This window comes from Euprymna scolopes, chromosome 17 (assembly GCF_053919585.1).
Source record: "Euprymna scolopes isolate OS-2025 chromosome 17, ASM5391958v1, whole genome shotgun sequence".
NCBI classification, from domain to species: domain Eukaryota; kingdom Metazoa; phylum Mollusca; class Cephalopoda; order Sepiida; family Sepiolidae; genus Euprymna; species Euprymna scolopes.
In genome coordinates this window covers 48,476,273-48,499,593 of record NC_136498.1, presented here as the reverse complement: position 1 = coordinate 48,499,593, position 23,321 = coordinate 48,476,273, and the positions used below count along the sequence as shown (strand labels likewise).

At 34.5% G+C, this 23,321-nt stretch overlaps 1 protein-coding gene across 1 annotated transcript in view; it reads right to left on the bottom strand.

Moving 5' to 3' along the window:
• The window catches only part of LOC145296745 (glycine dehydrogenase (decarboxylating), mitochondrial-like), a 167,808-nt gene that overhangs the window by 74,951 nt on the left and 69,536 nt on the right, over nucleotides 1-23,321 (bottom strand). The window contains exons 4-5 of the mRNA XM_080142778.1: nucleotides 10,021-10,185; nucleotides 2,367-2,444 (exon numbers count right to left, since the gene is read on the bottom strand). Coding sequence (XP_079998904.1) covers nucleotides 2,367-2,444; nucleotides 10,021-10,185 — 243 coding nt within the window. The remainder of the gene's footprint in view (nucleotides 1-2,366; nucleotides 2,445-10,020; nucleotides 10,186-23,321) is intronic.

Here is a 23,321-nt window from a genome sequence, read left to right as displayed (position 1 = left end):
ATTGGAGAAGGCAGTGCTGAATGATCAAACAAAAAAGACAGCAAAAACAGAAAGAGTTACAGCTACATACACATGCTATCTCTTGTAAAAAGATGGAAATAAAACATAGAAAGTTGGTTTTTGAAGCCCAAAATCTTCATAACGATTCAATGTCCAAGTATGACTTAATTTCAACACTTGTCACTCAACTGCTGTAAAACTTTCACACACCTTTCACCAAATTTTTACTGCAATTTTCACACTCAATTCTCATTTTTAGACGATGTAAAATTTCTTCAATCATAACAACCACATTATGACTCTTATAATGGATAGTAAACACCAAAATACATAATTTAGCCTTATTTAAAACCAGAGACAAGTTGTACAAAATAGGACAAATATCATTAAATAACTAGAGTATCATTTATTCTACACTTCCAACCACCAATTTCTCAGTTAAATTCAGCACTTGTCAAAACTTCCGACTTCCAAACGCAACGATCTTTCCAGCTGACTTCCACACGTCTGCATAAGTAACACGCCTTCTCTCAATTCGCCTCATGCTCGCTTCGCATCCACTTTTATAGACAAGTCTCATTTGCATAAAACATTCACGGTCACGTGATTATTCACCATAAAACAAACTGTCTCGCCATGTTAGTTTTTCCTTTCTTTCTCTTTCATTTCGTTCCACAATCGACCCTTTGAATCATGCACACATGCTAGTCCAGTAAGTCACAGACCATATAGCTTTCAACCAACTCACAATGCCCGCACACACTACACACAAACAGCTCATAAAAGTACACATATTTTTGTTTATTACACATTTGCTTTCACAAATCATCACTTTCGTGATCCACCTCTTAGATTGTAAAGATCAGCAAACCTCATTTCATAACCTAATCTTGATAACATCGCCTGAGGATTGTGTGATGGGCGTTCATAGACCACTCAGTATTGCTGATCACCTTGAGATAACCATTGATATCACCATAAACTTCTGATCCCAAAACAAAGCACTATTATTTACAATGACGAGATTAACAATGGGTTCATTAGGACTCCAGAGGTTTAATCAGGAGTAAAACTTTATCTCTCTGCTGAATAGTGTGTAGATAACAGAATGGGTGAAAGGAAATAATACACACTGGAGGCAGCTTAATCCACTCGTTTATTCAAGTGGTAGGTAAAGCCTTGACTATGCTCCTTATCCAGGCGAGTGCGTAAGTCAATGGCTATCAAGATCAGATTATGCATAACTGAAGTTTTTCATAATAAAGCAAAAAAATAAAATAAAAAATAAATTAACAATACTAACAAACATAACAAAAAAAAAACAGTAGAAAAAGAAATTTACAATAAAAAAGAGTCAACAATTGTAAATCAGAATGAGCAAAAGCAAAAGATATTGGTATTTGTCTCTTTCTGTGGTTAAAATAATTAAGTGTTAACTATTCTGCATTTTCTCAAAAAGATTGTGCACTATTTTGCACTTTTAATTAAGAATTTCCAAGGTTAAATCCAACACTGCTGTCAAAGCTTACTACTTCAAAACAGAAATCATTATATCTCTGACAAATCAGACTTTTTATTTAAACCGGCAGCATCTCATTTGCATTTAGAAACATCACCCATTTTTTTAAAATTATTTTTATTCTTTTTGTTTGCCACCGGACACTACAACCTGCACAAATCACCTTTGTACAATTTTTTAGTCATTTATTCACACTTTCCTTGGATTTTATACCCTGCTCTCCTACTTCTCAGAATTCTTCACTTTCTCAAACCACATCTGCCTATCTTAACAGATCTATATAATAATGTAAAACTTATTTTCATCTGCATTCAGATATAATAGTTTAATAACCAAACCCTTCATACGCTAATCTAAGTCCGCATTCATGTTTTCTGAAACTTTACTTTCATTTCGTCTTTTTTCAAAATTCTTATATTTCATCTGGATGACTTCCTTTTCTCAAATGGGACATTTAAAGAGAGGGTGGCTGTCTTTTTCACTCGTATCTCATTATCTACTCGTTCTGACACCAGGACATCGGGTACTAATTGTTCATGTCAAAATAATGATACAAACACTGCTTATTTCAGAATACAAACATGCTTTAATATTACTGCTTATAAATATTTGCTTTCTTTCTACATTTTCTTTGTATTTTATACATCAAGTGACTTATGTAATAATACATAATTACAGTTACTCCTCTTAAATATTTAATCAAAACTATTTTAAATACTGCTGGCAAGATGAGTGATACTATTTACACGTAAACTAAGATAATTAACTTTGTTTTATTACTTGTTTAAAAGGTTCTTTTCTGATTTGTTTTCTTCAGAATTGATGCTTTAATTAAGACGATACTTACTTTGCCCTTGTGTTGACCACAGCAAGCGTCTGTGGATGACAGTTGACATCAATATAAAACTTGGTTTTCTTATTTTGTCTAAAAAAAATAAATAAATAAATAAAATAAAAAGAAAATAGATTATAAAATAATTTCAAAAAATACATTTTATAAACTGAAACGTCTAAGTAGTGAATAAAAAGAAGATTCCATCCATTATTTTGAAGCAAGGATCGAAAACCTATGGCCCACAAGCTACATGCAGCTCTTATTGATAATTTGATTAACCGATACTTCAAAAACAGTATTTACTGTTGTGGTCTGTAAGGGTCCGGAAAAAAGACAACTCAGTAATTATTAGAAACAAAATATATTGAACATAAAAGCATATACAACAAATGAAAGTGTGGGTATACATCAGTTTAACGCAAGACTCGAGCATAACCATGTGCTAATTCCGAGAAATATATTCTCCCAGTTTTTATAAGTGGAAGAGTTCATTATTATCCGTAGAATGGCCATACCACAACAATTATAGATCTATAGAAATTCTATATAAAAATAATGAACATTACATACATTAGGTATATTAGAGGTTCTATACATAAAAACAAGACAACTTAAGTTTAATAGGATTGGTGTTGAAACCAGAGTGGACATATTGGAATCCATTATATTAAAATAGATATAAATCAACAACATATAGGATTTTATCAAATCAATACAAAACAAGGTTACACAATCTTATAAAACAATTTTTATGGAAATAAAAATAATGCTTTTTACTGTTTTTAACATTTTCGCTCATTTTAATAATTTTTTTGAATGACTTAAAAATGACTAAGCGAAATTAAACTTACTTGATCTTTGAAGAATGTTCGCTCTTTCATTAAAAACTTTATTAGGTTGGTGCAAAAATAATGTCATTTTTGACATTCAACTATATATATATATATATATAACATTATTTTTGCACCAACCTAACATTTTAGTATAAAAAAATATCAGAAACTTTTTCAAATTTATAATTCTACTCATAAACTATAGTTTACTTTGTGTTGATATACACTAGGAGTGTTCAATAATTAATGCCTCTGACCCACTCATAGCAGTAGAGCAACAAACCTTGGCACAGTTATTAATCTTACACTATATAGGAACCACTCAGAGCTACGCATTTCTCCCATAGTTTAATGCAGCTCTGAAGATCATTTTTGTAGAGCATCCCAAATTGGTCATCCAGCCACAACATAATTTCGGAAATCAAGGAACAGTTTCTAAGAAACACTTTCCTTTCAAAAACAACTTCATGGCGGACAAGAGGCGGAAGTCAGAGGGTTCAAAGATGCTAGTAATATGTGCATTGTAGATTCGAGTGTTGTCTTGCAGGAGAAGGATACTTTTTTCTGATCATGCCCTGCTTCTTTATTTTGATAGCTTCTCTTAATTTTCTCAAAAGTGAAGCTTCTGCAATTGTGATCCTGTTTGCAAGGAAATCTGTTATCACTAGTCTGTCCTGGTTCCAGGAGACTGTCAGCATGACTAAAAAAGGAACTGTCGTAAATATCAATACAAGTCCAAGTGTGGGTTTGGAGAAAGTATTTCTGTGTAATGAAATGGATTCAACCTGGGCACACACAGATTTTTTAGTTTGCGTTGTTAACCACTTAGTCAGCATAGAAAAAGAAAGTTTCATTCTTAAAGATTCAAGACAACTTTAGTGATTATCTTTATTAACGTGTAAATAAAAGAGTAATGGGAAAAGAGAAGTCTGTTAGTTATGGAAGGAGTCCGCAAGTATAGACGACAGCAAAAAGGTAAAAACATGCACATGGTGTGGAACGAACATCCCCTGAGTAAGGAAAAGAAAAGCAACTATTCATTTATGAAAAAGGTGTACCATACACCGATGTTGAAATCAGGGCCATGTATGTATGGTTCCATTTTATTTTAGTTCAAGTTCTTAAAAATTAAGAGGCCTCTTTCGGCGGGGTAGGGGGGGGGCAGTTGATATCCATATTAGATATTCAAATATTCTATTACACTTCTCCTTTACATCTCAAACATTGCACTAGTAAAGATTGGTTGGTTGGTTGGTTTTGTTTTACGGCATATCAACCCTTTTCGGGTTATTTAATGCCGAATCCAAAGATTTTGAAGAAAAAATTTTTAATAGAATATATTTGTTGTTTTCAAGTCGGTTTCTATTTAACCCATAGTTGGAACCCTAACAGGTACTACCACTACGGGTCAGAGTGGACCTGGGAGCAATGGTAATTAAAGGGTGGCTCCACACTCCCCAAAGCCCGCAAGCTGGGGCCTCACCACTGGATATAGTTTAAGGTCATATCCAGGACCGCACTAGTAAGGAAGCTGATAACATAATTTTCCTCTCCCCAATTAACCATTTAACTATACCTTTCTTGGTCTTACTGGATTCCAGGAAAAGAATTCATCTAGTCTGGTGGAGTATCCAGACTTGTGCTATTACTGGAGGTGCACCATTCCTCATAAAAGAAAAAATGATGGCTATTCATACTGAGATCTTATTTGGGCTGCAAATACTATGTAATCTTGAATATTCAGGGTTTACTTGTACTACAGAGAGAGGCCTTAGACACTCGAGGATAGTGTCTAATAGGCATTCAAGTTAACCTCCTGTATGTGTTATAGTAATTCTACATGCATGCAACTATAATAAGCATTCAGTCCACGGTGTTGTTTATTGAATCCCAAGGATGGATGGACTGGGGAAAGATGGTGGTTGCACCTCAAGAGAAAAGACTGGGGTTGGTAGAAGTGCTGCAGGACAAGTTAATTCACTTTGGTCTTCTCGACGGGGGGAGTAAACTGTGTATTGGCTCTTTATCAACTTCTATCACATGCTCAGTTGTGAGAGTCTTTAGCCAAACTATCTTTTGAGCTATGATTCCCCTTACCAAACACACAAAAAAAAAAAAAAATCCTCTCTACTAGTTACTATAAACAATTTCCCCCCCCCCACTATCTGTTTCTAAATCTAAATGCAGATTCCATGAACAAAGCTTCTTTACTAAAACTGCCCGCCTGTGGAACACTGTTCCACTGCCCTGCTTCCCGGTTGAATACAACATAGTAGCCTTCATATCCAATGTAAACAAGTTCTTGTTGAGCCGTTCCCATAAATGATCAAATTCTACCTAATTTACACCATTAACAATGCTTCGGGACAAGATCAAAGTGTAGTATCTGTTCAGATGCTGCACTTCAATTTCTTGTTCTGTCAGTGGAGGAGAAATCCTTCACGACTGAGACAATTTTTATTTTTGTTCCTTTTCTCCACGTTAAAAAACGACCCTGGTGTCTAACTCTGTCCCGTGGGGAGGCATTGTAAATAGGAACAATTACTACATTACCACCTTACATCCATTACCCTTATCCTTGAGTGGCCTTTGGACGTTGATTAGGTATGATTCCCAAGTAAAATAAAAAAAAAAGACCAGAAATGAAGTTAAATGTTTGCACCAATCAGCGATGAGCATATAAACCAAACACAGATTTAAAATCATAAACCACAAGCTGTCGCTGTTGTTACAACATCAGCCAATATAACCTCCGACCTTTCGAATCTTCCAGTTGAACTTGAAAATTGTATGGAATTTTCAACTGAACCCTTTATTTAATATATGATGGTAGATTGTTCTCATTTCGTCAGCCATGTTTGGGTAGAAGTGACAATTTCTGTTCATTCTACGTTATTAAAACCTGTACTATTACAGTGAATATACCATTTACTTAACATTTATTCAGAGATCAATGCATCATGTAGTAAATTAGCAAGAAAATTTGAGATAAAAATAGATAAAGGGAGACCTGGAATTGCCACAGATTGAATGATGATCGCTGAATATTTCATCCTCCCATAATCCGTGAAATCCGTGAAATTGCCCATTTTACAATCAAATCAATTAATTGCCCGCTCTAGTTGGTAACCCATTGCAGTGCACTGAAAGGAAGCTTCAGTAACTTGAACCACGATATGTTGTAGTTTACATTGCACTGTAGAGAACCTACTGCTGATTTTATACAATTTTTATATAATGGCTTGAATTAAAGTTTAAAATGCAAAAGTCAAGTATCATAGTTCAGTTGTGCTTTAAACAGAAACATTTATTGCGAACGTGCCTTTGTCATATCAAAGAACCTACTGTTGATTTTATATGCTGGGCCTTTGTTCTTGTGTGGTAATAAAACTTCTCAAATGCACTTGTGATGTTAGCATGTATAAGATTTAACTTTAGTCAAAATTGCCTGTTCCTTCTTTCATCTGATTTTTTCTTTTTTTTTTTTATTACATTTTCACCCCAAACAAGGCACATTGCCACTTTGGTGTAGGGGGCTACTATCAGGGGCAACAACTACTGGGGCACTATGTAGGGATTTGGGCAGCGAGATGTCTGTTCACGTTGCACTTGAACTTCTGCACGTCAGTACAGTTGGGGAAGCAGTGACCTGGAATGGAATTCCAAAGTCTAGCGGTTCTGTGGAAGAAACTACTGGAGTAGAAAGATCTTTTACATCTAGGGATCTCTACAGTGTGGGGGTGGGATTTTGCAGCCTGCCGGGTCTGTCGAGGGTGTTCACGTCGTGGGGGCACAAGTGCTTGCAGTTCATTAGAGCATTCACCATTTCGTCGATGGGACAGAGGCTGAAGCTTAGATGCCAGTTCAGGGCCTATCAGATTTGCGACTCTTTTGAACCTTGTCAAGGAGAGAGAGATGCACCAGCTCAAATATGACAGCAATACTCCATACATGGGCGAATGGTTGCCTTATAGAGGTACAGGATACTTTCAGGTGTTAGTAGTTTTCTAGCATGGTAGAGAGAGCCCACCTTCCTCGCATCAGCCCTGGCAATGCCCTCGATGTAATTGTTCCAACTCATGTTTCCTGTGAACGTTAGGCTAAGGAGCGTGAAAGATGTACTCTCAGATAAAAGAGTCGTTGGCCATTGCTATAGGAGGTAGAGAAGGTTTCTTGTAATTATTGAATGAAACTATTTTATTCTTCATTCCACTACAGATTGGAGGTCATCCTCTAGTGTTTCTGCTATTTCTTTAGATATGTGTTCATTTGTTTTCCTGTCGTGCCTGTTATAGAGTGTGGTGTCATCAGCATATATACCCATCTCAGAGGAAATTTTGTCGGGAAGGTCATTTATGAATATCAGGAACAGTAGAGGTCCAAGGATAGACCCCTCGGGCACTCACACATTTATATCATATTGTTTAGATGTACGACCGTCGAGGACAACCTGGATTTTTCTCTTATCTAAGAAGGATTTAATTATGCTAAGTATTCTACCAGTGATACCGTATGATTTAATTTTCCTGAGGAGACCCTCACGCCATACCCTGTCAAAAGCCTTAGATATATCTAGAGCTACCGCTCTGCCCTCCTCCACTTTGTCCAGTGAATGGTATATACGTTCAGAGATTACAGTTAGGATGTCTGCTGTGGAACGGGCTTGTCTAAATCCATATTGTTGGTCAGTCAGAAGTTTAGCATCTGTAAGGTGATGGACTAGAGCATTGTTAATTAAGGTTTCAAATATTTTGGCAAAAAGTGGGAGAAGGCTAATGGGGCGATAATTTGATGGGTCAGTTCTTTCGCCAGAATTCTTGAATACTGGTACCACAGAAGCAGTTTTCCAACAGCCCAGAAAGCAAGATTCATTGTTGTAGAGTTTGGAGAGAACTGGAGCTACTTCGGCTGAGCACTTTTTTAATAGCACAGCTGGGATGAGATCGGGTCCACATGCTTTTGAAGTGTCAAGGTTTTTTATGATAGCATGCATCTGAGCAGGGGTGATTTTCAGATCGTCTAGCGTGGCGTCTGTCCGCATAGGAAATTCAGGTAGGGGGTGGTTGGAAGGGTCCAGTGTGGAGTTTGAGGCAAACCGACTGGCAAGCATGTTAGCCTTTTCGGTTGCTGATTTTTTCTATTAGTGATACTTATTGAAAACATTCCAATAGAAAACCCATCTAAGAACACTGCCAGGCACATAAAGTACTTTTGCGTGAAATCAACAAAAAAAAATAAATAAATCGAACGAACTGTTTAAGAGTCCATAGGGAACGAACAAAGTTTATGTCATAGTAGAGATACATGAAATTCTTTATTTAAATCGTTTTTTCTTTTCGTTAAATTTACAAAATACTATTGATAATGGTTCTAAATTTTTCAGATGAGAATAGATAATGTACATTATTTAAACTACCGTTCTCATCTTGAGTGTTATTTTAACAAGACTGCAAGGACCCGTGGCGTAACGGATAAAATATTAGATAAAATTCAGTTCTAAGTGACATTCTTCTGGAGGCTGAAAGTTCAACCCTTAATGCAGGTGATACTAAGAATACAATTTCGAATTACTTAAGACTTCTATCCAGTCATGACTTTTTTTTTTTTTTTTTTTTTTTACAAATGAGTCACCACTTATCAATGCCCAGTGGCCACTCGAGGATAAGGGTTAATGAGTATACGGCGGTTAAGGGGAACATGTTGTAGTCATATTTAGTAATGGAAATTTGGTAAATTGGATTATTTAAGGGGATGGCTTATCAAGAATTTGTTCACGTTGGACTTGAAGACAACCATGTTGTAGTAAGTTGGAAAGCAAGAAAACGGAACAGAGTTCTACAGGCGTGCAGTTCTAAGAAAGAAGCTTTGTTCATGGAATCTACATTTAGGTTTAGGCACAGATAAAAACTAATAGAATGAGAGCATCCTTCCCTCATGGATTACATAAAAGGTTCTGTTCGAAATTCCATGCAGATCCTGAGATCAACAGAAAGATTCCAGAGTTGGATAAGAAACATCTGAGGAAGGCCAGAGATTACATCAGCCAAAAGATTGTGAGAATACATTCAAGATGAAAACAGGAGACTGAAGAATCCAAATGGCACATTTAACAGTTGATATTAGCAAATATATATCTCGCGTTTGTGTTAGAAAACAGGAAGTATTTCAGACAAGGGTCAGAAAGCGATCAACGGGATTATGATATAGGCCTTGAGTTGTAAGAGAAAGTCAACATTTAGCCGGATATTGTGTTAGATATAATGACAGAGAGAATAGTAGGAACAACTCTTTACGGAAGTTTTAATGAAGCAAGGCTTATTAAAAAATTGTCTAAGAAAACGATAACCAAGTATTGCATTTAAAACATAACTTTCACTCTTTCTCTTCCTTCCTCGACTTCAACCACAAGACAATGATTTCTTAGAATCAATTCTTCATTCTTTAAAAATAGTTGCATAATTGCATTAAGAAATGACAAATGGCTTTCATTTCAGTTAACATAATCGAAATATTCATGCGACTGAGGACTGCTTGTCAATTTGATATTCCCTAGACATGTCTTCCTTTGGGAGAAGCCAGTTCCACTTGTCTAGGGTTAATTCTTCTATCTAGCTTAGCTAAGCCAAAATGATGTGCTTTGTGAAACCAACGATGTGATTGTTCCAAAGTTTTCCCTCCAGTGAACAACTGCCTACTTAATATGGTGAAGTACCGGAGTATAAATTTGACACACAATGAAGTGATTTTCATATTTTAAAAAATAAAATAAACCTGGTATTTTTTTTATTAAAGTAAAAGAAATAATACGAAACCTCAATTCCAACTGCACTTACCTCTGACAAAGGGTTAAAGCTTCCGCAGCAGCCGTCGCCTCATCCAACAAAGATGCATTTGCAACTTCCAATCCTGTTAAATCGGACACCATTGTTTGGTAATTCATCAAATTCTCCAGTCTTCCTTGAGCAATTTCAGCTTGATATGGAGTGTACTGTGTCACCCTAGAAAATTGCAGAACATGTTGGACTGTTTTTTTTTCCACACAAAATATCTATATATCTTATATATTTGTATCTATACTCTTAAGTCTCTCACTCGTCCCGGCACTGTTTCCAGTTGTCCTGGATTTCTTCTTGCTACTGAAATCAGGCAGTGTTGACTCAGGAGAAGTGTGGTTAGGGATTGTGCAACACTAGTTTCACAATTATATGTACAAGCACTCTTATACAGTCTTTGCAAACAGAAGAAAGGCTATAAAACACAGCTATTAGGCATAAAGGGTTCAAATGTGGGATATATTCAGTTTGATTTAGTTTTATGCAAAGGTTACTCCCATATGAAAATTCAGATACTTCTGATACTTTTGCATGCAAAATCCAATCCCGCGTTTTGCTAATTCCTACCCTCTGATGAGAAGGAAAGTATTTTTTCGAAACTCCGCAGATTAAGGACTATCCACTTATCTAGTGTTTCCTTTTCAGATTAAATATGTTTTTATCTCATTTCAAAGTGTTTTTTAACATGTTTTATTAACTGTTTGCTCGTATATATATATATATATATATATATATATATATATATATATATTGTTCAGTGTAATTATTATACACTGAACAATAATCGTGACAACTTGCACTGAAGATTCCCGAAAGGATGAAACACTAGTGTCTGTAGGTATTTAATAATTATTATAGTAAATAATTATATCAGTCCCTTTAAGAAACTCTTTTCTTATCGTTGAGCACTTTCAGTTGAATTAAAGTCGGTCAATTTAGTTCTTATGCATGGATCATCGTATAATGATTAGATCACTGTGACTGATGTAAAAGAACATTTAAAAATAAAATATTTAAATTCAACGTTATTTCTCGCAGTTAATGGTAGCCAATTGGATACGGTCTTTGCTAATTGAGCCAGAGATGGCTCATGTTGCCGGGTTCGAATCTGTCTTGTCTGCACTGAAGATTCCCAAAAGGATGAAACACTATTGTCTGCAGGTATTTAATTATTATAGTAAATAATTTTTATATATATATATATATATATATATATATATATATATATATATATATATATATATATATTGTGTGTGTGTGTGTATGCTTCTATATTATAATAAAAAAACAATACTGAATTTAAAGTGAAACAAATGTTACGTTCATAATTGTCATGTCACAAATAGTAACATATCCAAAAATTAAAGAAAACAATAAGGCAGAAAAATAATTATTCATGAAAACAATTCTGATAAGGGGAAAAATGTTTGGCAAGATTACATGCTGGGGCCGAACACATTGGGTCACGTGACCTCCTCAAAAAGGAAAAGCAGAGAGAATTTATTCAGAAAACAAAAATAAACATATATATACATAATTTGTGATTTTTTTTTTTACAGTAACTCTTTTAACTGTTTGAATTTAATTTAAAAAAAAAAATAACTGATTGAATTTGTGAGGACTTAATTACCTCCCCTGTTAACTCTCCAATTTAAACCGGCAGATTTTAAAACCAAATCACTAGATTTTACAAATGTCTTTTTCATGAATAATTATTTTTCTACCGTATTCTTTTTCGAAATTTTTGGATATGTTGTAGGCTTTGTGAATACTTTCACAAGATTAGATAGGCCTACAAAACTTAATACACTTGGTTTTTATCTGTTCAGGTACTCCCTTATACTAGAAGGATGATAAAAGTTGATCAGATTCTTTCTTCAAGTTCACCAGGATCAGGAAAGGACCTTAACACGCTTCGGCACTTATGCAGAACACGAACTGCGCTGGAACAACGGTGTTATGTAGAAATCCATTCTTTACTGTTCTGTATCTTCATCGTTAATAAACTAACGCACCGCAAAAATTAGATGCAATTTGAAAAATTAAATTAAAAAAAAAAATGTAGGATATAACAGGCCAACTTACCAGAGTATAGCTGCGGGGGTGGGGTGGGGGATGTGATGTGCTCTTTTAATTTCCAAAACGAACGATTGCTTTCTGGCTATGCTAACAAATGGCAGTTCTTTTATTTATTTTTATGGCGGCTTCAAATAACCAAAAGTTTTAGACCAATCAGAAAAAAAGATTAATTCTATTTTTTTTTTTTTTAAATAAAAATATAAGAAATACGATACCACAATGTTACTATTTGCGACATGACAATTACGTAGGTACCGTTCATTTTACTTGAAATTCAATGTTTTTTCGTTATTATATTGTAGAAGCAACTATACGTGAGTGTGTGTGGAAGAGAGAGTGCGTATTAACACGTGCATAGATGTTAATTAGCAATAGATCGTCTCCCTTTAATCATTTGACAAAGGACAAAGTTTATTAATCATTTGATAAGTTGCCTCCCTTTAGGTAACGAACTTTAAACATTAATTCTTAGTGAGAAGGCAGAAAATAAATTGAAACCTCAAGATGTAAATTAGTCATAAAATACACGGAAAAAAATAACTAAAATTAAATTAAAAAATAAAATAAAATTGAATATTAACACAAACTTTAAGATTAAGTTTAATGCACAGTAAATTTTTTAAAAACAAATTTTGGGTTTGTATTTCTATACACATAGATTCGAAAAAGTTGTCAAAAAAACAAAAAAAAAACAAAAAACAAATATATAACAAATAAATATTATCAAAGGCAAGATGAGTTACTTTTCTACTAAACTGGATAATTTTTAGTGTTTTTATTTAATGTAACATGTTTATTCAGCTCGAAAAACAGTGTTTACCGATGTATTGGAAAATTAAAAATGGTGCTGTACTCTCTATTGAACATGGTAAGTTTGGAAAAAGGAGTTAAAAATAAAAAAAATATTAAATACTGTTAAAAACCTACCAAATATATGTCAGTCTATGTCACGGTAACATATTGAGTGGGATTGTACCCATCCTGAAAATAACCACAGAGTAGGGAAAAACTAGCAACATTTCTTAGGTACAGATAAAGAGTAGAGGAAATTATTGATAGTATCTAAACCTAAATGTAAATTCCATGAACAAAGCTTTCTTCTTAGAACTGCACACCTGTGGAATTGTTGCCTGCTTTCCAGCTGACTACAATATGGTCATCTTCAAGTCCAATGTAAACAAGTTCTTGATGAGCCGTTCCCCTTAAGTAATCCAATTTACCAAATTTATACTACTAATGATTACTATATTATCCCATTGACTACTGTACATTCTTTAACCCTTATCCTTAAGTGGCCTTTGGGCCTTGATAAGTGGTAACTCCTTAAAAAAAAAAAAAAGCAACATTCCTTTTGTGAGAAAACTATAGAGAAAAGAAGACACTAGATTTTGAAGTCGATTTCGTACTCTGTCAAGGCAGGAGAGAGTGGACTGACTGGCACCTCCCTAGATGTGGCAACAGTACACCATCTTCGGTCGTATGTGGTTCATACAAGTAGAGAATTACATCAGGAACGAGATATTTTCTAGAGTGTAGAATGATCCAATCATTCTTCCAGAGACCTTAGTAACAGATGTGATGCAAGTCTTCCATTGAGATCAGGAATTAAAATCCATCCCAGATGCTCATCAAAACCAGGAGATATTCTCAAGGGGGAGCTCTTTGGTTAAAATTATCAATATTGTTTTACTATAAACTCATCATGGAAGCATGCTTTCAGTGGGAATAAATAACAGTCTATATATATATTTCTTTAGGTACCTCCAAAGTGCACCACAGAATTACCCTCTCCCTATATGCAACACAATGTAACTTTAATAGAAGTTTATATTATCATAACTTTTGTAACATTTAAAAGAATAAGCCTAAAATAAAACATTTTTCGGTGCACAAAAATAATGAAAATGCAAAGCTGAAACCAGTTTACATTATCAACACCTGAAAATATTCCTATGTTTTCCCCATTTTAAACACGCACACATAGCCGTCTATAATATAAATCTCATCTGTCTGTTTAAATGTATGTATGTATGTATGTATGTATGTCTCACAAAAACTTTCAACAGAGGTGACAGATCCTGATAAGATCGGTATCATTTTGAACCTCAACGTTTCAGACGACAAATATCGAAATATTGGCCAAAAACACTAATTCCTTCCCCCTAAACTCTGCCGTTTTGTACAAGGAGGGGGCGATTTTTTTTTGTCGACATTTTAGTAAGTCATCATCATTGTTGAATTGACTTTGTTTAATTTCAATGCTTTTGACTTCCAGTCGCGTCATGGAGACATCGGCTAAGACGTCAGATTTTCTTTCACTTTCTTTTTTGCCTTTGTGTCACAGGTTCGAGCCTGCCTGCCTGCCTGCCTGCCTATTACCATTTCTTTTTTTTAACACCTCTCTCCATATTCACAGGTTCGAGCCTGTTTACTTACCACCAGTTTTTTTTTTTTTTGCTCAACACACACCGCCAAACACCCGGGCAACACTGGTGACCCAAGCTAGTGTTTAATAAATCGAGAAAAAAAAAAAAATCAACAAAGGGTCAGATTTTTAGGGAATTTTCAGTAGTTTTGCACTTTTAAATTAATTTAAAATGCAGTTTACGTAAAAATATGAGGGGTAATATTTTTCGGTCCATGTTCACCTCATGCCAGGTTTCATCTTATGAAATCTGAACAAAGTATACTAATATTACTAATACTATTATTACTAATACTATTATAACTAATAAATCAAACTTTCAAGATTTTATGAAGCTGAAAATTTGGAAAAATTTAGAGACATGCTTTTTTTTATAAACAACATTTTTTTATTTTTATTTACCTTGAATTCGTAAATAAAAAAAATAGAAATAAAAAACAATGTTATTTCTTGATAATATATAATACTAGCATGGGTACCTGGCCTTGCCCAGGTCTGGATAGGTGGTATAGTATAGTAAGGCTATTTAGCAACCAATCCCCTTAAAAAAAAAAAAAAAAAAAATTAGCCGCAGTAGCCCGGCTCAAACCTGTAGCACTAAAGATGAAAAGGAGGTGAAAAAAAGGAAACACTTAACTGTCACACCCACACGACTTTTGATGTCACAGGCCTGTGAAAAAACGGGTTTTATACTTATGTTGAGATCGCAACATAAGTATTAAACACATTGTTTTGATCCCCCCCACACACACACCTCTGTTGTTTTGGGGTTCCTTACTACACAACCTCCACACACCCGGGCAACGCCAAGTACCTCCACTAGTTTATTATATACAGTTGTGTGTGTGTGTGTGTGATTAATTCTGTGGTGGTCAACTAGACCACTTTTCGGAAGGAGGGTCCGGTTTCCACGTTGACAATCAGTCCGACAGGTGCAGGGCCAGGCACTGGCCCAGTACCTGTTGGACTGAGGTACGCCATCTGAGTATCACCCAGGAGGTTCACTTTCCCAGGCCTTGCCACCCGACTTTCGGATGGGGTAAGTCCATTGCTTGCTGTCTGAGGTGCCTCAACTGGGGAATGCTGACGGGGATGCCCAGGCAATTTGTGCTAAGACTGCCCCTTCTTTAGGGGAGCTTGCCTGTGTCCCACTTACATGATTTTGTGTCACATCTTGCTGTGGTGGGCAGCATTTAAATCTCTACCCTCCCTCATTCTTTAATGTTAGAGGAGTCTCCTTGATGCTTCGGTTGATTGGAGACTTGGGTAGAAGTACCAGTCAAGAATCCATTCTGGACAATCAGCCTGACAGGTGCAGGGTTAGAAACTGGCCCAGTACCTGTCGAACTGGAGTACATCCCCTGGGTAGTACCTAGGTCTACCCTGCTAGGCTTTGTCACCCAGCTTTCAGATAGAGTAAGTTTATTGCTTACCATCCAAGGCGCCCCCTAACAGGGAATGGGTTATCCATGAAATTTTTGCCAAGCCAGAGTGCTCCTCCTTTAGAGGCTCTGGCTTAAACAACCCCACCTTCTGCCCTTGTGTCACATCTTGCTGAGGTGGGCAACAAGTAAATCCCTATTTTCTCATTCTACCAAAAATATTGCAACTGATTTTGATAATGTTAAAAATGAATTTTCACAACTACAATTACACAATACAAACAATTTTTTTTTTTTTAATTTGAAGCTTTGTTTAAAAAAACAAACAAAAAAAACACTAATGCCATAACTATAATTTCATCAATAAACATTGGAGAAAATGTTAAATGCATAATTTAACTTGGTTAACATTAATAGCAAATAGTTTGTTGCTTATGCGTATAAAGAAAACTCATAAAAAATATTTCTGCGCAATAATTAATTGAAAAACAGTTTTTTTTTTCATTTTGACTAAAAATGAAACTGAAGTAATCACAAAGTCATCATTTTTTATCAAGGTTAAACAAAACTCATGATCATCACGTGATCATGTTTTCTGCATTAAATTTATATGCATTCATTCAACGAAATATCATTTCAATATGTTATTTTCCAGATTTGACATACAGCTTCATTTTTTTGTTGTTTTCAACTCGTAAAACTAAAAAAAAAAAAAAACAAAAAAAAAAAACGTTTTTTTCATAAATTCAAGTATCAAATCAAATTCTTTTAAAGCTAAAAAACTAATATTGTTTGAAAAGTTTTAAGAGGATACAGAATTATTATTGTTGATTGTTATTTTTGTTTTTTGTTTGTTTTGGCTGATGATTAAGTACATCTTTTTAAATTTCAGAACATATCCAGAATTTGAAACTTTAATTGAAATGAGAACTCACATAATCAGACGATTTTTGATTTGATAATTTTAGTACACACATGCACACTTTATTTGTTCTACATAAGCATTTATAATGTCGCTACACATTTTTTAGTCAGTCAGTTACAGGAAACTTATATCTTACACAAAAGTAAAGTCCATGATTACAGACTAAACTTTTGTATTAGCAATATCGTCTGAAGAGGTTTCTAGTTACTTGTAACTGGCCGACTGAAACATGCTCATAAATGTGTAATAACATAAATTCTTATGTAGAACAAATAAAGTATATCTTGCCCTACTTTGGTATTGAGCACTCTTGTATGAACCTAGTTAAAAATTCATTGGTTGCTTCACCTCTGGAAAATATTAACCTGGAATTTATATATATATATATATATATATATATTTTTATTTTGTGACAATCCTTAAATTAGATTATGTGTTTTAAGAAAATTTCAAAATTTAATTTTAGGCCAACGAAAAATGTATTGTTCTTTTGTTGTTGGATTGTCGCCAAGGCAAAATGAACAGAAAGAAAAAGAAAGGCTAAACCTATAAAGAGAGAAAGAGAGAGTATAGGAGAAAAAGAGAGTCTAGGAGAAAGAGAGAGAGGTGAGAAAGACGTTTAGCAGATGAGAGCGAGTTGACAGGTCACCCGGTCAACGACACACTTTCTGGCCCCTTTTAGTCCCGGGTACTAAGCAATCAAAGAAAGAATGAGAAGGATAAGAAAAGTATGGAAAAGAGACAGGGAGAGAGGAAAAAAAGAGACATTTTTGTAAGACTCTTGGCCTAGCCGCCGAGCCGGACAGATGCGGGAAAAATCCCATCCCGACAACGAAAGAGGAAGAGAAACAACCCGACACTGTCAGAGACCGGGGAAAACTCCATCCCAATAGCAAAGTAGGAGACAACAGCAGGGAAAACTCCACACCAACAGTGAAAGAAAGGAGATAATGCTGACCATAAAATTCCGAGGAAACGGCAAACTTTGCAAATATTTATTCTAATTATGGACTAACGAAGAGATGATTGTTGAAGACATCTGTTTTAACCAAACGCCCGAAACAAAAGAAAAAAATGAAAAGTAAAGACTGTAAATCCCCTCTATCTGCATACCTCTCTCTTGTGTATTAAGTTGGCAAGTTCATTTTGCCATTGTTTTGTTTGCATTGATGTATTTTTTTTGTATCAATATATTTCTCGTCTGCATTTTCAGATAGATTAAGATACTTCTTCCACATCCTCGTAATTTTTTTTTTAATTTTATTTAATCTCATTCCCCCTACCTACCATAGTTTATTTTTAGAATAAAATTAACTTTGAAACGTTACCACTTGTGTTCATGTTTTCGTTACTTTCATACGTTGTTCGGCCGTCTATTGTGAACTTTCCAGATTTTGAAAGAATCTCCCCATTCTTTCTGTTTCAACAGGATGTATCGAACCCAGAGGGCACTTTGTTTCATTGTTCATTTGTATTTCATAAGTGTCTTTTTATATTTTTTATTATCATCCGTAATAATAATATATATTAGTGGCTTGGCAACGCTACAGGGGAGACAACCGAAGCAGCAAAACTGAAGCTGGCCTGCAGGACACTATATATACAAATATAGGCAAATTTGGGTATATTTTATTGGTTTGAAAATATAGGTCCATTTTTGCCAATTGCCATAAAATGTAAACCATAGATAAGTATCAATTTTCAAAAAGCCTGAAAATTTTCATATACTTTCATCCAATAGAACCAAAGAAATGAGCATTTCAATATTCAATTTTTTATTTTTTATTTTTTTTATTTAACTTCAGTAAGTTTTAAGATATCAACGGGCTCCCTCCTGGAGCTAACACTTGATTCTGTTATGATTTAAATTTATATCCGAGGGCTCTTTTAAGAATAGATGCTGTTCCCTTTATGGCTGCTATTTGTATCTCATTACAGCTTGGTCTTCCAGGGATTGCTTCTAAATATTTCTGAAGATTCTTTTTTATTAAGCCAGTTGCTCCTATCACAATCGGTATAATGTTTATTTCTTTCAGAGGCCATGTCGTTTTTAGATCATTTTTTAGGTGCTGATATTTTGTTATCTTTTCCCGTTCAGCTCTATTAAGGCCGAATCATTTGGGACTGTGACATCGACAATGAGTGCAGTACTTTCGGGCTTGTTCCATATTACAATATCTGGTTTGATGCCTTGTCTTTTATGTATCTGCCCGCCTGTATGTCTTTGTCATAGAACATGATCATTTTTCAGTTTGATGTTATCGGTGGTGGTTCATGTTCCCAGATGTTCGTTGCTCTGTCAAGTTGCATCTCTTCACAGATCTTCCAATGAAGGTACTTACATACTTTGTTGTGACGGGCAGTGTAAAGGCCATCTGCTGTGTGCATGTGCGTGATTGTATAATTGAGTAAGTTTCCTTATTTATAAACATTATTGGTTACATAAGTGGATACATCTTTCAGCTATGATTTCTTTTGAAATCAAGGCCACTAGTTTCTACTGGTTTCAAATGTACACATTTTTTTCTTCAAAAACTTTTCTGTTAATTTCTTTTTTTTTATTTTTCAACTAGTGAGGGGCATTTAGCCTTACACGATTGTAAATTATTTTAATGAATGTGGATTTTGTATTTATTATTACACTGTCAATTCTCTACTGCATATATATCTATAATATAAAGCTGAACGTCTGTGTGTGTGTCTGGTCACGAATAGGCTCTTATATGGTTGACTATTATAGAAAATTGATCACATATAATAATAGATGTATCTGACATAATGATTCATTAAAATTGTGGGGTCTGCGTTCGTGCCTAGCCTCCATAGAATGGAAATATGAAAAGTCTTTATTAAAGTTTTTGCCTATCTATTTGCGTAAGTATACTTTGATAATTATGTTTCAGTTTGAAGAAATATTGTATAATAAAATTATGGGGTGTTCGTTCGCGCCTGACCTCCATAGAATGGAAATATATCACAAAGTTTAGCAAGGTTTTTTTAATATAGATCCACAGAACATTGTGATATGTGTTTCAGTGTGAACAGGTATGGTATAATAAATTATGGGGTTTATCTATTTTATTTTTACTTTCATCATATTTTGCTTTGGTTTTGATACACCCAAATTCGAAGCTATCTCTTTACAACCCTTCCTTTTCATAACCTATCATACTTTCATAAATCAGAGCCCATTTCCTGTAGGCTGTTTTTGAACCCAGTCAACAACGGGTACTTTTGCTAGTGTATATATATATATATATATATATATATATATATACACACACACACATACATATATATATATACATACATACATACATAGTATTGATTTCAAGTTTTTAAAAATAAAAAAAAAATTATGACTTTGGTGCCATCAGCTAGAATCAAAACCACGTTCCTTACTGCTTGAGCTATTAACATATAGATAAAAAAAATCCAAAATTAAACCATTTCAAGCTACCTTTGAATTTTCACATGCACAAAAGTAATAGAAATATGTCAGCAAGTTGAAATGAGCATTTTCCATTTGAACTTGTCGACACATTTCTGTAATTGTTATTCATCCATGCAAACAACGATTTGTCACCTCACCAAAACAGGACTGCGGAAAGAACATGGTGGACACTTTTTGAAATGGCAAGATGTCTACTCATTGAATCAAAACTCAAAAAACCTCTGGACATACGCACTTATGGTGGCTGCGTATATACGCAACAGGTGTTTTAACAAAAGACTTTCTGCATGAAGCTTTCTGCGGTAGAAAACCAAATGTAAGCAGAATGCATATATTTGGTTCAACTTGCTTCACGTATATAGATAAAAAAGAGCAAATTAAATATTAAAACCGGTAGAGGTATATTTCTTGAGTATGATAAAAACAGTCCAGCCAATTTAGTATTATTTCCAGAGAAAAATAAAATAAAAAAGAATACAATGTGTAAAATTCACAGACATGTTTAATTTTAAAGATGAAACTCCATCATATGAAGAGGATGAAATTATATTTCCTTAAATTATTAAAACAAATGATGATAATGAAGAGGACGGGGACAAGAGTATCCATGATGATGATGATAAAGTCGAATGATACCTCAAAAGGAGTAGAAGACGGCCCAAATTTTTTGTGGTCAACAATATCAAAGATTATCAAAGTGACTACTGTTATTTCATGGAAAATATGCCAAAAAAGCTTTAACAAAGCAATTAATTCAACAAAAGACACTCCGAACCAGAGATTTTTTAAAAATCGCTTAAAATAAATGTAGAGACAATATCCCGCCGCAAATCATATATATATACTAGCAAAAGTACCCATCGTTGACTGGGTTCAAAAACAGCCTACAGAAAATGGACTCTGATTTATTAAAGTATGATAGGTTATGAAAAGGAAGGGTTGTAAAGAGATAGCTTCAAATTTGGGGGTAACAAAACCAAAGCAAAATAGGATGAAAGTAAAAATAAAATAGATAAACCCCATAATTTATTATACCATACCTGTTCACAGTGAAACACTTATCACAATATTCTGTGAATCTATATTAAAAAACCTTGTTAAACTTTGTGATATATTTCCATTCTATGGAAGTCAGGCACGAACAAACACCCCATATTTTTTCATACCATATTTCTTCAAACTGAAACACAATTAGTATACTTACGCAGATAGATATGAAAAGTCTTTATTAAAGTTTTTGCCTATTTCCATTCTATGGAGGCCAGGCGCGAACGCAGACCACACAATTTTATTATACCATCCCTATTGAAGTTAAAACATACTTATCAAAGTATTCTTATGTACATTTATATCAAAAACACTTGTAAACATTTTTTTTATAATTTTTTACTTCCATACTTTGTGGACCAGGTGCGAACGCAGACCCCACAATTTTAATGAACCACCGTTCTGCCATATCAAACATACACATTCCTTTGTCTCGATATCTCTTCTATCATTATATGTAATCAGATTTTTAAAATAGCCAACCATATAGGAGCCTATTCGTGACCAAAAACACATACATTCAGCTATATATTATAGATAATCTAGGGAGTATATAATAAGTTGTAAAATAATAGTGACCCTCCTGAGAACCCCAGCGAAAAAAAAGCCTTTGCTGGACATACAAAAATATGCGTGCCACTTTTGCCTTGTATATATATATATATATATATATATATATATATATATATGACCTTCCTGACAAGATTATCTCAGAGGTAGGTAGATTTGCTGAAGACACCATGCTCTATAACAGCCTTGACTGGAAAACACAAACAAATATCTAAGGAAATGGCTGAAAAATTAAAGGAAGACCTTTAGTTTGTCGTGGAATCAGGCCAGAAATGGGTGGTAATATTCAATGCTGCCAAGACTAAGCTTTTTTTCCTTTAATTATTACAAGAAACCCTCTCAAGTACTGATTTCTATGGCTAATAATGCACTACCTGAAAATTCTTTGGTTTAAAATTCACGGGCAACATGAATTGGAACAAATACATTGAGATTATTGTCAAGGCTGCTACAAATAACGTGGGCTCTCTCTACCTGAGAGTATCCTGAACCTCTATAAAGCCATCATTCATCTCTGCATGGAGTATTGTTGCAACGTCTGTGCTGCTGCATCTGCCACTAGTCTCTTGCTCTTAGTCAGGGTCAAAACAAAGTTACCAACTTAATAAATCCTGCACTAGTAACCAAACTCAAACCTCTGTTCCATCACTGAAATGTTACATCTTGGTGCCCTTTCTTTTTGCAAGTATTTTAATGGAATGTGTTCCAACAAACTCAAAGCACTTGTACCCCCTAGACGTAAATACCCACAACTAATCAGACAAGCAGCAAAATCTCAACTCTATACGATAGAGATTCCTAGATGCCAAAAAAGTCTTTTACTGAAATAATTTCTTCCCTCAAACTGCTAGACTTTGGAATTCCCCCCTGGGTCTCTGCTTCTCTGGCTGTACTGTCATGCAGAAGTTTAAGTGTAATGTGAACAGACATTTTGCTCCTCAACTCCCTATGTAGTATCTCTAAATTTGGTTCCAAATAGTTGCCGTTGATGTGAAAGTGTCACTGTGCCTTGTTTAGGATGAATTAACAGGGAAACAAAAAGAGTAATGTTCTCACTCTTACTGTAAAAATGTGAGCAATATTTTCTGAGAAGATAAAATAATTACATTATCGCATTCCATTTGAATTGATACTGAGCAGTAAATAGCTCAGATAGTTGATATGCCATGAAACAAAACCCAAAGCAAATTATAACTACAACAATTGAAAATTTTTAAATGGATTTTTATAATCATGGTTTGCACAGAAATTTTATAGCATTTAGGCAGACGTAGTACTTATAGTAGTCATCAATTTAATATCCATTTACAAGTGAAAACACGTTAGATGACTGTTAAAAATTGACTTATAATCTAACCTATACCTGACCAGGTTTTTATTTATTCATCTTTCTTTTCAAGCCCATTTTTATCATTTCCT